This window comes from Aulonocara sp. 'chitande type north' Nkhata Bay, linkage group LG22 (genome assembly GCF_057382095.1).
Source record: "Aulonocara sp. 'chitande type north' Nkhata Bay isolate Kocher_YH1m ecotype deep benthic linkage group LG22, A_spYH_male_GT1.1, whole genome shotgun sequence".
NCBI lineage: Eukaryota > Metazoa > Chordata > Actinopteri > Cichliformes > Cichlidae > Aulonocara > Aulonocara sp. 'chitande type north' Nkhata Bay.
The window spans coordinates 37,765,708-37,781,692 of NC_141364.1; the positions used below are offsets into that span (position 1 = coordinate 37,765,708).

At 43.0% G+C, this 15,985-nt stretch overlaps 1 protein-coding gene across 1 annotated transcript; it reads left to right on the plus strand.

Moving 5' to 3' along the window:
• Positions 1-765: 765 nt before the first annotated feature.
• nsun2 (NOP2/Sun RNA methyltransferase 2) lies at positions 766-14,958 on the plus strand. The gene is made up of 19 exons (XM_086280558.1): positions 766-986; positions 1,430-1,587; positions 1,797-1,901; positions 1,981-2,086; positions 2,215-2,286; positions 4,696-4,780; positions 4,892-5,084; positions 5,633-5,707; positions 5,870-6,000; positions 7,566-7,639; positions 7,738-7,868; positions 8,391-8,487; positions 8,633-8,850; positions 9,000-9,092; positions 9,178-9,313; positions 12,812-12,892; positions 13,304-13,442; positions 14,090-14,129; positions 14,238-14,958. Exons 1-19 carry the CDS (start codon positions 921-923, stop codon positions 14,548-14,550), a joined length of 2,313 nt encoding a protein of 770 aa, XP_086136684.1. The 5' UTR covers positions 766-920; the 3' UTR covers positions 14,551-14,958.
• Positions 14,959-15,985: the final 1,027 nt, after the last annotated feature.

The window sequence follows — 15,985 nt, forward strand, 5'->3', positions numbered from 1 at the left end:
TTGCTTGCTGGTTGCCATGCAACGTGAAGATAATATATTTAACTAGTGTTTTGTGTGTATAAAATTGCTGTGATGAAATAAAAAAGATGCAACATTTTAAGGTGCAAAAAGTGCATAATTGCTAAAATAGGTCAATTTAACGGGTTGTTGGGTGGTTACTAGGCAGTATGATGATTCATAATATAGGACCTTTAAGGGACCCGTTTGGTTGATCAACTCCTGATCGTGTAGGATCACTGGTTATTATTATTTATTTATTTATTTATTTATTTATTTATTTTTAAAACAGAAATTTGATGAAGTAGGATTAATATAACATTCAGGGCCAAATAACGAACACATGTATGTTAAGGGAGTCTTTGTTATTTTCATAGACAATGATTTGCATAAAATCCCACAATGGCACATATTACGATTATATTAAAAAAAACGAGTTGGGACACTTTTTAAATAATGTGTAAAAAAGTGAAGTTTATGATTTCGACAATAAATATTAGTTATTTAATTTGCACAACTTTAATGGCATTAATTTAGGAAAACATACATTTATACAAATTCGGTCATCGTCATTCAAGCTGGAATGTATATAGTAAACAAGAAATTAGAACAATGTATTTTATATAATTCAATTTTTATGGTTGCAAAGTTTCACGTAAACAATTTAAACTTTATTTTTGTAATAATAATATTTCAGAAAAGTGCAGACCGGCGTTTCTGCTTTCTTTCAGGCAGATTTTGCGGCCACCTCAAGGGGTCCTCATTCACGTGCGTCAGAGCAGCACGTTCCGTGGATACACAGCCTGTCCATCATCAGGCGCCTTGCACGTTTACACTTTAGCTGAGCAACAGCTCTGTTTTGCTCGCGTCCAGTCACCACGTTGTTCCGCAGACTTTTCTCCAGAGTTGTCTGCTATTCCAACATGGGGAAAAGAAGCAGACAGCGGCAGAAAAACCAGAATGCTGGCAGGGACAACAGAGACACCGCTGTAAGTAAAACTCCTGCTCCAGACAAACTAGCTAGTGTTTGTGTTTAGCCACGCCGCACATGAATGTTTAAATAAAGTAACTGCAGAAAGGAAGCGACTGCAGGGATAATTTATATCTGTTACCTTTACTGAAAGTAGCAGATATAAACTGCTGCTGGTTACCGTGCTGTTTTCAAAGCCATGTGTGACCACCATTCCCCCCCCCCCCCCCCCCTCTTTTTTTTTTTGAACAAAGATCTGTATATCTTTATATATGTGAACAGCTTGTTGTACTATAGGCCAAATTCAGCACGACACCAGAGTTAAATGTAACAGATCGTATGGTATGTTGTTCAGGCTGTTACTCATAAGCAAGTAAAGTTTAAATTTGATTTTATCAAACGACATTCAGTGTAGCAATTTTGTCTCCTGTTAGTTTGCATGAACATATTTGTTTGTCCCAGGGTTGGGGAGCTGGGTATGCTGACATTATCAAGGAGAACAAGCTGTTTGAGAACTACTATAAGGAGCTAGGTCTGGTACCTGAGGGGGAGTTTGAACAGTTCATGGAAGCAATGAGGGAACCTCTGCCAGCAACCATCCGCATCACTGGATACAAGAGGTGAGCTGGACAGATCTACAACTTGGGCTCATGCTTAACACCATGTAGGAGGTTGTCATTGGAACGTATGTGCCCCTTTGTAGGTTGTTCTGAACTTTTTCATGGAAATTCCACTTTTAATTACAAGGTGAAAATGCTTAATCATTAATTACATTCATAAGGAGAAATATTAGATCCCTAATGTAAATGCTACTAATTTCCTTTTCCAGCCATGCCAAGGAGATCCTTCATTGTCTGAAGGAAAAATATTTCAAGGATATTCAGGAGCTGGAAATCGATGGTCAGAAGATCGAAGCTCCGCAGCCTCTCAGCTGGTAATATATCATGTTTTCCCCAAGACTAAAAAGATGCACTGATTCAAATTAAAACCAGATTGTGGACTGTCCTCTTCAGGTACCCTGATGAGCAGGCCTGGCACACCAACATGAGCAGGAAGATCATAAGGAAGTCTCCCCTGCTGGAGAAGTTCCACCAGTTTTTGGTCAGCGAGACAGAGTCGGTGAGTCAGTCACAATCCCAAAGATCACATTTGTGTTACCAGTGGAAGGGGGTTAAAAACCCCCAAAACATGTCAGGAAGTTGGTAAAGAAGTGGAGAGACTGACATTCCTTTTGTTTGTCCTCGCAGGGCAACATCAGCCGACAAGAAGCTGTCAGCATGATCCCTCCTCTACTTCTGAAGATTGAGCCCCATCACAAGGTAAAAGCACAGTTTTATTATACTTAATGCAGTTGAACTTTTTCTCTGTTTTAAACTCGTGTGCAAATTTACCCTCTGTGCTGGTGAGGGGTGTGTGCATAAATCAGATGAACATGGTTTCATAAATAAAATCTTAGGTCCTTACGAGTTTAGAATAATCCTTTAATTAATTGTCCCACAAGGGGAAATTTGGTTGTTACAGCAGCCAAAAAGACACATATACAAACAAACAGTACACAGGACATGGAACAGAAACATACACAATTTTTCTTACATATTTACATCAAGGACAGTGGTTACTATATACAATTATATATAAATTAAATAAAAATAACTACAGATAAGAGGCAAAGCAGGTTGTAGTGCGAATCAGTTAATTAACTTATTGCAGTTATAGCGGAGATGTAAACATCTGTGTTTGTTGGGAGCAATTCTGATTGTGCAGTCTGACAGCTGCAGGGAGGAAGGACCTGCAGAAACGCTCCTTCATGCATCGAGGATGCAGCAGTCTGTCACTGAAGGAGCTCTGCAGTTCAGCAACATTTATATGCATGGGGTTGGAGACTCTGTCCATCAGATGTTATTTTGGCCAGAGTCCTTCTGTCTCCCACCACCTGCACTGGGTCTAGGGTGCATCCCAGAACAGAGCTGGCCTTCCTGATGAGTTTATCCAACCTCTTCCTCTCAGCTGCCGATAAACTGCTGCTCCAACGTACAACACTGTAAAAAAATGACAGATGCCATCACAGAGTCATAGAAGGTCTTTAAAAGCGCTCCCTGGACTCCAAATGACCTCAGCCGCCTCAGCAGGTAGAGTCTGCTCTGACCCTTCCTGTAAAGAGCATCAGTGTTGTGGCTCCAGTCCAGTTTATTATTCAGGTGAACACCCGGGTACCTATAAGAGTCCACTATCTCAATGTCCACTCCCTGGATGTTCACCGCTGTCAGTGTGGTGGGTCTGCGTCTCCGGAAGTCCACCACCAACTCCTTGGTTTTCCCGGCGTTGATCAGCAGGTGGTTCTGCTGACACCAGTCAACAAAGTCCAGTCCACTGTCTGTGCTCTGAGTCGTCCTCACCTGTGATGAGGCGACTATGGCAGAGTCGTCAGAGAACTTCTGTAGGTGGCAGCGTGGGGAGTTGATGGAGAAGTCTGCAGTGTAGAGGGTGAAGAGGAACGGTGCCAGCACAGTTCCCTGTGGGGCCCCCGTACTGCAGACCAGCGTGTCAGAGATACAGCCCTGTGTCCTCACATACTGTGGACGTTCTGTGAGGTAGTCCAGTATCCACTGGGACATGTGGTGGTCCACTCCCGATATCTCCAGCTTGTCCCTCAGAAGTCGTGGCTGGATGGTGTTGAAAGCACTGGAGAAATCAAAGAACATGATCCTCACAGTGCTTCCAGGCTTCTCCAGGTGAGTCAGAGCTCGGTGCAGGAGGTAGATGATGGCGTCCTCCACCCCGATGCCAGGCTGGTAAGCAAACTGCAGCGGATCCAATGAAGACCTCACCAGGGGGCGCAGATGGTTCAGAACCAACCTCTCGTGGGTCTTCATCAGATGCGATGTCAGGGATACCGGCCTGTAGCTGCTGAGGTCCTTGGGATGGGAGGTCTTTGGTACCGGTACCACACAGGAGGTCTTCCACAGCTGTGGTACTTTCCCCAGTGACAGGCTCAGGTTGAACTGATATCCTAGGATGCCACACAGTTCATCTGCGCAGCATCTCAGGAGCCTGGAGCTGACGCCATCTGGACCTGCAGCCTTCTGCACCTTGATCTTGCGAAGCTCGTTCCTCACTTGAAGTGCTGAGATAGAAAGAGTGGATTTTGGGGGAGGGGTGTGTATGTTGGAGTCCACAGAAGCCGGGGGTGTGTGTGATGGCTGGGAGGTGAGAGGTGTGAAGTCCTGAGATGAAGGACAGAGTTTATTCCTGACAAATATTTTATATCCCAGTTAATTTGTGTTACGATAACTGCAACATAGTTAGCGATTTCTCATCCTCAGTCAGATCGAGCTGTTCTGTCCTTGTTCCACAGTCTCGATTAGCTCAGTGTGTCGGCACACGAACCAGTTCTCCACCCACTCCGGGTTCTGGTTACATTGGTCCTCTTGCTCACAGGGGATCTCCAGAGTAGAAGGCTGACTGTTACCAGCAGAAAAGCAAGACAACTGAGTTGGAGTCGGTTCCTCTGTGGGACGAGGCAGCTGAAGTCTGTGTTGAGTTCTGCCACAAAAGCAGTTTTGCTAGGGAGCCAGTCAGATGGGAAAACACAGGACAGGAACAACTGATTAGCAGAGACTACACTCTGCCAAATGTCCTTCAGCGACCGTGAACTTATTGTCCTCCCACAGGAGTCTGTGTTGGTAACAATAAAGTGGCATCAAAGTTTAAAAAGAGTTTCTATGCAGATCCTGGACATGTGTGCAGCTCCAGGGTCGAAGACAGCCCAGCTGATCGAGATGCTTCATGCTGACATGGATGTGCCGTTTCCAGGTAGGAAAACTGGAAGAAATCCATGTTTTGTCTTTAAATTGCAAAAAAAAACCCCAAGATTCTCTTGCATTAATAGTGTATATAAGTTCAAACCTGATCTCCACCTTTCAGAGGGCTTTGTCATTGCAAATGACGTGGACAATAAGCGGTGCTACTTGCTCGTGCACCAAGCCAAGCGGCTCAACAGCCCCTGTATCATGGTGGTGAACCACGACGCCTCCTGCATCCCCACCCTGGAGATCAACTCCAATGGCAAGAAGGACGTCCTCTTCTATGACCGCATCCTGTGTGATGTGCCCTGCAGGTCAGCAGACGTATCCGCTACATGTCTGCATCGCTCATGCAGAGAGTTGGGGTTATGAAGCTGCTAAAACAGTGAATGATCAGTAAGCTCTGATTTATGTGTGGGTGTTTGACAGGAAAGCAGATTTTATGAGGCAGATGTAGATGACGTACCACACTCTCCATCAAATGCACCGTCCTCATACGTTGCTGTTAGTGTCTTTGCGACCTTCAGGTTTCAGTAGGGTGGTAAAACATTTGTCCACATATTTCATCTCTCGAAATTTAGCATCATTTTGTGGCCAAAGCAGAACTGCCCCGGTTTGCAAATGCTGCCTGAGTTTGGGCAGCTGTAGTGCTGAAGCCAGGAGTCTCCTGCCAAAAACAACATAGGGAGGGGAGAGGCGTGGAGGGGAGGAAAAGCAGTAATGAAGACAGAAGCAGACCGTTTGTGCTTCGCAGACATTTTATTTGCCCCATGACAAGTTGAAAAAAGGCTCCGTGGAGGTTTCACCGCCTCGGGCCAAGACGAGGTGGGTGTTCTGACTGTTGCTGCTCTGTGCTCTGCAGTGGGGATGGCACCATGAGGAAGAACATAGACGTGTGGAAGAAATGGACGACCAGCAACAGCCTGCATCTCCACGGGTGAGTGGAGGAGAGTGCGCGCTCACACCTAAGCTACAACACAGGAATGCAGTCGTGTGGTACACCAAATTGACTAAACAGCAAGGGAATGGAGTGTGTCGCTTTTGGTCTTAATTTAAAACGTTGGCAGGATTACAGAGCGCACACGTGTGTTTTCACCAGGCTCCAGCTGCGTATCGCTGTGCGTGGTGTGGAACAGCTGGCTGTGGGAGGGAGGATGGTCTACTCCACCTGTTCACTCAACCCCATAGAGGACGAGGCTGTCATAGCAGCACTGCTGGAGAAAAGTGAAGGTAACAAACACACATTCTGGGTCACACAGTAAGAGGTCAGCATTCATATTAATGTTTTAGCTGTTTCATGCTTCTTACTTTGAACTCCTGTTGCTGTGGAGCAGGGTTTGATAATAAAACAATGGCCTCATTTACTAATATTTGTGTGGAATCGTTCTTACTGTGGACAAAAAATGAGTTCGTGCACAAAATTTGAGTCGATATGAAACAACAACCTTGTGGATCTTCATACAATTTGCGTACTAAGGAAACACGTTTACATCCAGGTGAAGAAGAGAAATTGGTGATGATATAATTTGGGTGGATCCAGACATTTGTTTACACACTTTTATAGTAAATGAGGCTCAATGACTTGTACTTAGGTTTGTGACAGAAAAATTGACAAATATTCATCGTAAATTGTGTTTAGACACTGAAACCCAAGTCAGCCGCTCACACACACAGTCAGATTTAGACTACAGTCCCTCTTGCAAAGTTATCTCTAAGATTTCCTTGAATATTAGAAAGCATTGACAATTTTGACCAAGTTTAAGGTGGCACATTTTTCATTTTTGTAAATCCAGTGTGCCCCCCCCCCCTTTTTTCTTTTAATTTCTTTTTCTAAACTGAATCTTGTAAATTAAAGTCAAATGGTACTTCCGGCGGTGCCATGAGCAGGCAGCGGCTGATAGCGCTCCAGCAAAATAGTGTTTTTTCTTTTTTTTTTTCTTTCTTTTTTCTACGGCGTAGATGTTTTATTTGGTTTCCCGACCGAGGAATTCTTTTATTTATTCATACTGTAAACTGTAAAGCTGCTATGTTGGTCATTTTAAACCACTTCAAGGTCACTTTAAATTTCAGTTGTAAATTTTAGACTGTTATTAAGCCTTTTTACCTCAAAGTGTATATTTACTCTCCTTATCTTAGTCCTAAAGTGTATATTTATTCTTACTCTTCCTATATTTCTTGTTCTTTTCCACTGAATGCAGCTGAAGCCTTGTCGTCTCGGCTCTCTATATACTGTACTGTATATTAGCAGAGATGAAAAAGTTTACTTGACAAATTTAGATTAAGAGCAGGAGATCATTTAGACTATGTTTACCTTGTTATTGACAAGTGGCTGTTCGAGATATCAGTTCTGGTGGCATCTGTGGTTGCTACTGTAAGAGCAATTCATAGTCAGATCATCTCCATCCAAACACCAAGATGGGATGGTTTAGTGGCAAACTCGCAGTTCCACAAACCAAATTTTTCACCGTGGCTTGTCCATCATTTAATAAAGTCTGTAATCAAACTACCGTTTTTCTCTTGCATTCAGTCTGACATGACAGGATACCTTGCATTCAGTTGTGTGTTGGACATGGTAATGTGTAATTATGCTGTCATAACCTGAGATGATACATGAGCGTGGACATTCCCTAAAGTTCATCCATGTCAGATCCACAGGAAATGATCTGTCAGTGTCAGCAGCTACACCTCAGCTCTTCAATTTTCAACAGGCTAAATATTTCACTTTGTTTTATGAAAGTTATGTGTAAATGTCATGTCTTATAAAGACTGGCTGCTCTCTTGCTTCATGTTACCAGGAGCGTTGGAGCTGGCTGACTGCTCAGCTGACCTGCCGGGGCTGAAGTGGATGCCTGGGGTCACTTCCTGGAAGGTACTGGATTTTATTTTATTTATTTATTTATTTATTTAATGCCAGTCGTTACTTTTGAATTGTAGATCTGTATCCAGACTATTTCTGTTTCTTTGTAGCTGATGACTAAAGAAGGCCAGTGGTACACGGACTGGTCTGAGGTCCCGAGTAGTCGTCATACGCAGATCCGACCAACCATGTTCCCGCAAAAAGACTCAGAGAAACTGGCAAGCTTTCATCTGGAGAGATGGTAAGTGAGCAGTCCCAGACAAACAGATGCAGGTCCATGCTAATGCGTTTTAGAATTGAAGGTGTTCTCTTAAAAATAGTGTGAAATAGCTTATTAAAGTGTTCAATCTTGGCATGACAAGTGTCCTTAAAACGTTTCTGTTAGCCTGCTTTGTTTTGGCTGATTTCTTTCAAGAATCGTTAAAATACAGAATTTCATTTTACAGAATTGGAGTACAGTAGAGCGCATCCTACACCGTCACCTCTCACCACCGTAAACTGTGCTTTTTGAACTTACATCCAGTGTGCAGTAGATGCAGGCGCACCTGCCAACCTCACATTACGGAGGATGATGTCATGTTTAAGCGTCAGTGCTCACAATGACTTGATATTGGCAGCAGAGGGAGCTGTTGTCACATGTTGATTAAGGCGCTTTTTCTTTTCCCACATGCTGTCTTCACAGCAGGGGCTCTATCAAACCCCAAGCTGTGATTTATTTATTTATTTTAAATTAATTTTTTTCTGTGTGTGTGTTTTATGGCAGTATGAGGATTCTGCCACATCACCAGAACACTGGAGGTTTCTTTGTGGCTGTGCTGGTGAAGAAAGCCCCGATGCCTTGGAACAAAAGATATCCTAAGGTACTTCATCTTAAACACTCACACACGATGCCCCCCACCCCACGTGCCTCACCTCACCCTAACCTCGCCCACCTGGTCAGGTTATTAACCACACCTGGAGCTGTTTTTTCTTTGTCCGTTCACTCTCCTCCTCTTCCATCTCCAGCTGAGGAAAGACTCCAAGCTGTCGAGCTCAGCTGCCCAAACCAGCAGCTCCAAGGAGGCTCCGTCACCAGGAGACACTCCACATCTCCCCCCTGAAGGTTCCACTGAGAAGGTGGAGAGGAACAGCCAAGAGGAAAAAGTGGACAAGGAGGCAGATGAGACGCCCGAAGGAGCTTCTGTGGGTCAGGATGCCGGTGCTAAACCAGAGGGGATGTGTGGGTGAGTCGCACTGAGCTCATGAACTAATAAATGGAAACTTATGACTCTTAACTGGTTATAAATACAGATAAAAAAAACAAAAGCAGTTTTGGACCCACAAACAAGCTCTTTAAAATGTAAGTAAACATTTTGTATCTGTCCTTTTTCAGGCCTCCACCCTCAAAGAAGATGAGGCTGTTTGGATATAAAGAAGACCCCTTTGTGTTCTTAAGTGATGATGACCCCGTCTTCACCACCATACAGTAAGTGCACCCTTGTCTTCAATGTAAAATAGGTGTTTTCAACATTTTTCTGCAGCATAAATGCGTGTTTCCTGTTTTCCTCTAGGTCTTTCTATGATCTGTCTCCCGACTTCCCCAAACTCAACGTCCTGACTCGGACCCATGAGGGCAAGAAAAGGAACTTGTACATGGTGTCCAAAGAGCTCCGTAATGTCCTGCTCAATAACAGCGAACGCATGAAGGTAGGCACACGTGTTTGATAATGAAGATGAAACATTTGTGTTTTTGAAAATTGATACAGCCAATCCATAATCAGTTATGTCCTGGAGACATTGTATCGATCCTCTGGAGGAAGAAGCATTATGTTTACCTAAGTGCTGATTTATGGGCTTTACATTGATTCGTTTGTTTGGTTGGTTGTGTTGTTGTTATTTTTCCGTTCTTTTTGTGCGTTTGTCTCTGTGTGAGGGAAGCAGCTTAAACAGATGGGAGCCTCTCCTTTCCCAAATCCCTCTGGTCCTCCACCCTGCAGGACCTGCACAGGTGGCATTGTGGGGACTCGGGCTCTTTGTTCTCCCCGGTGTTTGTTGTTTCTCAATTTTTAGTCACTTTGTCTTAAAGGAACCGGAAACTTCAAGATCTTAATTTTCATATTTTTCCTCTGGTTTGTTGTCCTGTTTATCCATTTAAATGTGTTACGAGTTGCTCAGTTCTGGAGCGATCGTGTGCAGAAACGTCTACATTAACATAGTGGGAGTAAATGACAGTCCGTGTGTGGTGTGGAGTGCCTTCACCTAACCTGTCATGTAGTGCAGTATATGACCAGTGAAAATGCGGAGGGTGTCTGTTGATTGCTGTGTCAATGTGTCTCGTGAAGGCCGGGTTAGATGTTGTCGGACAAGATGCTGAAACCCAGATTGTTGTCATTCAGATATCCAGGTGTGTTGGTGTGTATGTGATGGATAAACGCACTGTATAAATACTAGAGATGGACCGATCCGATATTACGTATCGGTATCGGTCCGATACTGACCTAAATTACTGGATCGGATATCGGAGAAAAATAAAAAATGTAATCCGATCCATTAAATATCACGAAAGCACCTCACAAAACTTGCAACACGCCGTAACTCACCTCAGAACGTTAGCACTCGGAGCAGTATGCATCACGTGATAGAGCGGCTGTGGCATGCGGGACCTGTCGGTGGTCTGGATAGCATGTGGAGCTTTGCTAGCAACCCGGCATTTCATCTCCGACAAAGTTATCCCCGAGAGAAGTAAAGCAAGTGTGTAAGTCCATCTCTGAATGTTTGTAAAGCATTCCTGCCTTAAGCTTAACGAGCGACTGCCTCTCGCTTTCCGGCTGCTACTTCAATCATGAAACTGCTTAACGATCAGCTGATCGGCTTTTCTGTCGCGAGTCCGTGTCTCTAGTTTGCTTTTGGCCCACTTTGCACCAGAAAGAGGAAACCAGCGGCTGAACAACAGCAGCACGTTTAAGCTTGATCAGCTGTTGTTAGAATGTATTTAATATTACTTTCTACACCAGGATCTTTTTCTACGCAGCTGACGCTGGTAACTGTGCAGGGGCGGATCTAGCAAAGTTTAGCCAGGGGGGCCGATAGGGCATGAACAGGGAAGACGGGGCACAAAGACATACTTTTCTTTCTTATTCTCATTTAAAATGTCGAGCTTTTAATAAATAATTATCTGACACCCAAAGTTTTAATTTGATGTAAAATGAATAGAAGTCAATTACTGTATATAGTGACTATTAAGTCTAATATATATACCCTAGTAAGCTATAGTACTTTTTACTTTGGGAAGGTACCATCTGTGCAGTCTGCAATTTTGTTGAAGAAAGATGTTGAATCTATTTAATATTTCTTGAAAGATAATTGATTTCTGTGCATTTTTTTTCACACTGCATCAAATTTAAAAAAAAAAAAGTGATTTGAAATTAAGGTTGATTACGTCGATTAAGCATCATGAGGTGGAGCGTGAGGGGTGGTTCCCTATTTTTTATTTATTTATTTTTGTTGCTGGGAGTTGGAACCCTATTAGTTAGGTTGCTTAATATTTACGCTAGGTACTCTTTAAAATACCAGAATAGGGAGGATGGTGTAGGTTTAAGTTTATTAGATTGATCAGTATTGCTGAACTATGAAATATTTTTTTTTGCATACAGGTGTAACAGAATAGCTTTAGTGTAGTTGTTGTTTTAAACTTGAGTATGAACTTATACAAAATGCAGCAAGATATTTAAAAAACAGTTTTGTTGATTAAAAAAACACTATATCGGATTCATATCGGTATCGGCAGATATCCAAATTTATGATATCGGTATCGGACATAAAAAAAGTGGTATCGTGCCATCTCTAATAAATACCAGGCCATTTGTGTATGTGTGGTAGGAAAAAAACATGCATAATCTGTAGGCCTATTTCATTTTAAAAGCATGTATTAGTGTTTGTATACTTAAGGCTTTGAGTGGTCAGTAAAACTAGAAAAGCATGATTATAAAGTATCTGTTTAAAACCAGGAATTAAATCTGGCAACAAGAGAAAAAGTGTATGTAAAGATTTCAGAGCACCATCATTAAGACACAAAGTATCCGACTAAAATTACAGCTGTGTGTTTCACTGAGTTAATGAGATGCTCAGTGCATTGTAATGGTGTGTAAGACCAGCTGAAAGAAATTCAGCCTCATTCTTTCAGCGGGCGCTAAATGGTCTGAGAAATTAAAAAATAAACATCAGAACATGTTTCTAATTGGTAAGTAGGACCTGTGTTGGCATCGGGTCTTTAGGCTTTTAGGCTCACTGTACACAGAAGTCTGAGGAGTCTTCCAGGAATGAGGGGACTATTTTCTAGAGGACCGATTAGGGAGTAGATGGTTATTTTGTACTTGCAGCCCTCTTATCTGGAACATAAAGTTACGGTCGTGATATATCCTGCTGAGAGGTGAATCACCTTCACAGCCTCGCTTTACTATACAGGCCTCTGGCTCCATTATGTTCAAGAGAAGGCAAACATTTCTACAGCAGGCATCTCCAATAATGTTCAGCTCACACAAAAATAATCCTGACATGTAAACAGCACCACAGGAAAACCTGAGCGCTGATTGCACCTTGGTGAAACAAGCCTAGACACTGGCAACATTTTCTGTTTCCAGTTTTGTTCAAGTTTCACGTCACCTCTGAGAGTAAAACATGAGTGTTTGCATACAAGTTGGCGTCTTCCATGCAAACTACAGGTGACAGCAGCAGTCTGCTAGTGATCAAAGCAATGATGAGGTTTTTGGTGCGCCAGCATCTTTGCAACCTCCAGCAACCACTCGTCAATCAGTTGCCAAGGGGTTGCCGACCAGTCTCTAGGCCTGATGATTGAAGCCTTGCGGATCACCTTGACCTTAGTAGTCTCATTAAATTGACTTTAGTTCCCTTATAAAAAGAATAGCATGTGTGTGGTAGAGTTTTTACTATGCAAATCACTGACACAGTTGCTCCCACACCTGCTGGGACCCCAGAGACTGGCTGGGCTGTGTGCCGATGTCTTGTACAGTCGTTGCCTGGAGGAAGAGAGTTCAGTGTAATTACAATTGCATCACCAGGAAAGCTACAAGAAACATAATTAGTCACTGATTGGAATTTAAATAACCTGTCTCTTTTTTTCTGTTTATTTCAGTGTGGTGTTTTTATATGGACGTGGTTCATTACACTCTGTTTTTTGTCTCTCAGGTCATAAACACAGGGGTGAAGGTGTGGTCTCGCAATAGTGAAGGAGAGGAGTTTGGCTGTGCCTTTAGACTGGCTCAGGAGGTAACACACACACACACACACACACAGTTTTCAGGCAGTCACAGTTCAGTCCTGTATATAAATCTGTGTTTCCATTTGTTCTTTGGCTATCATCTTGACTAAAAGCTGCATGATTTGGAGACTGTTCAGTCATTCATCAGTGACGTGATGCACAAAAACGTTATAGTTCTATTATTTTATCAACTTAAATATACTTTGAGGTTATAATACATTTAATGTTCAAATATGCAAGAAATCCTTCCTGCTGTCTTTACTGTTGCCAACGCAGAGCTGTAGCCGAATAACAAGTGAGCCAGACGGCCGATTTCACACTCAAACGAGTTGATAATGAATTCATTTTATATGCTGCGTGTAACTGGAAAGAGTTTCTTTGTGCCGATTGTCAGCCACATGTACTTTCTGTCCTACCAGGGTATTTACACTCTGCAGCCATATATACGCTCCAGGATCATTAGGGTGAGTGTGGAGGACATCAAAGTGCTGCTGACCCAGGAGAACCCCTACCTCAGCAAGCTGGAGGATGAAGCACATGCACAGGCCCAGAAAATTGGTACAGTCAAATATAGATATGCTCTCCAACTGTGTGTGTTCGGGGAAAATATATCCAGGGTGCACACTGGTCTTTAAATTGTCTTAGATATACATTTATGGCGTCAGCGTATTAAATCACGGGACATTCAGTTTGGGTTGGTCGGATCACTCTGAGAACGCAGTTATTTTTGTTCCTCGACACATTTTAAGTCACTCGCCGTGGCTGAAGTTTTAGGGTCGTGCTCGAGAATCCCATCCATGCTCCGATTCAGGAGGCGACACCAGCAGGAAAACAGTGATTCACTGGTTCATTTTGACCCTGTTGAGTTCACAACTGAGTTTTACTGTCGACCTTTAAGTATGATTTTTATGATGTAATTTTTTTTCCCCTTCCCAATGGAAATGATGTAAGTTAGGAAGCAGCAGATAAGTGACAACGAATGAAAGTGAAAATGGAATCTGTAATTCTCATCAAAAAAATATTTTTACAGATCAACTTTGACCAAATTCCCACTCCCACTCTAATATATCCCACCCACCCACAGTGTTACTCATGTCACCTGTCAGTGGTCATATTTTATGTACGTTTTCCTGCCGTATAACCTAACGTCACGGTAGGTTGTATCACTTTCTACTTCCTGTAAAACTTTAGTTTTCTCTCCACAGGAATGGGAAGCATTGTGCTGAAGTACATCCCAAACCCAAAGTAAGCGTGTAACATGTTTTTAGTGTTTCTGATGTTTGCATTTTGAAGTGACAGCCTGTTTTTTGTTTGGTTAAACTGTGCGACCCACCATCGTCCTTTATTTTTCAGTAACCCGGGGGAACCTCAGTGTCCCATCCAGCTGTGTGGCTGGAGGGGAAAGACGTCCATCCGAGCATTCGTCCCCCGCAACGAGAGGTTTCATTACCTCCGAATGTTAGGTGTGGAGGTCTTCAGAGACAAACAGGGCCTCGGGCAGAAACGGAGTGATGGAGGAAAGGAGGAAGCAGAGGATGCGGCAGAGAAGGACGAAGAGCAGGAAGAGGAAAGAGCAGCAGACAAAGAGGTGGATTTGGAGAACGGCAATGAAAATGGATCATCAGAATCAAAGACCGACTGTGGTGACAAAGAGACGAGTAGCTGAGAGTGTGAAGGTGATTGTAATGAGAAAGGACTGACTGACGTATCGGAGCTTTAAGAGCTGTTGACCAGGTCCACAACCATACTCCGTGGTACAGGAGGGTAACGCACCGCTACGGCTTCCTCTGCTCACCACACTGCCAGTGCACAAGGATTCCCTCCCAGAGATGCACTCCCGTGGGATTTTTCATTTATTGGAGCCTCTCTAGGAGTCAGCATTTTAGTTAAATGGCTTATATTATTTTATAAACTTTTTTTTTTTTGCATTTTAACAAATATAGTCCACCGATAAGTGGAACAGATCCATTTCATTCAATTGCTCACATTTCAGGAGGTTTCTATTAATTGCTGTTTTATTTTTTACACCTGTAATTAAGCAGAAGTACGAAGCTGATTAAATGCTTAAAAGGTTCACTGTGTCACTAGTCAAGTGATTTCACTTTAAGATTAATGCGGCCCTGCTGATCTGCAAAAGGGCGCTTGAGCAGGGATTGGTTAGAAGTAGATGGTGAAGGTTGGATATTAAATAAACTCTTGCAGGTAAGTTACTTTCAGTGACATGCTTGTGGTTTCCAGCTATCAAAGACAATAAAAATGAACAAGTAACAAGTTTCCAGCTGGTTGTAGAACACAGGGCGCAGAGGCTGGGGCATAGACTGTAAATAAAAGATGGCCACATCCACCTTGTCGGTTTTAAGGAGCCACATTTGGATTACAGGCTGATGTGCCAAATTAAATCTGATACTGGCAAGCTTGGTGATAGCTACACATTCATTTATTTTATGGAGTGGAGAAAAGAATCCTTAAGGTTATATAAGATTAAAAGTTAGGTGGGGGTGGGATTTCACTCTGGTCCAAAATGGTTAAAAAAACAAAGTGTGTATGACATGACCAAAAAGCCTCCTGTAGATGTGTCTCAATATTATTTGAGAAAAGTATTTAAACACTGATGCATCACAATGCTGAGTTTCAACAACAAGTCCACTTCTTAAAGCGAAGGTCAAACCACATTTCAGGCAGCGGTTGCCACGGCGCCTTCACTTCACTGGCTGGCTGGACATTTCCTCCTTATGTTTATTACTCAGTCCAGCTGCCATGACAACAGCTGCCATGACAACCAGCCCCCTTACCTCTGTCTGGTGATAGAACAGAGGGACCACGGAGAGCATCCTGCACTCCTCCGCTCTTCTTGTTTTCTGCTCCAAACTGTCCTTAATCCGTTCTTCCCTTCTTTTTCATCTGTGACCTCTGAAGTGCAGAGCGCTGGGTATTACCTTTCAGGAAAACAGCTTTCATGTCACTTCCTAAAGCTGTGGGTATGTAATAACAGTGTTTGCAGTGGTAAAAGGGGACAAGTATGGGATAGGAATTGGTGTTAGATGTTAAGAACTAAACACTGATGCACTCACGTTCCTGGGTAGCCGACTGAGATTGGCAGC

Coding starts and splice junctions, on each gene's coding strand:
- nsun2 (XM_086280558.1), top strand. CDS start 921: ATGGGGAAAAGAAGCAGACAGCGGCAGAAAAACCAGAATGCTGGCAGG. Junction 2,287..4,695: donor AGATTGAGCCCCATCACAAG/GTAAAAGCACAG, acceptor GTTTCTATGCAG/ATCCTGGACATGTGTGCAGC. Junction 7,869..8,390: donor AGCTTTCATCTGGAGAGATG/GTAAGTGAGCAG, acceptor GTTTTATGGCAG/TATGAGGATTCTGCCACATC.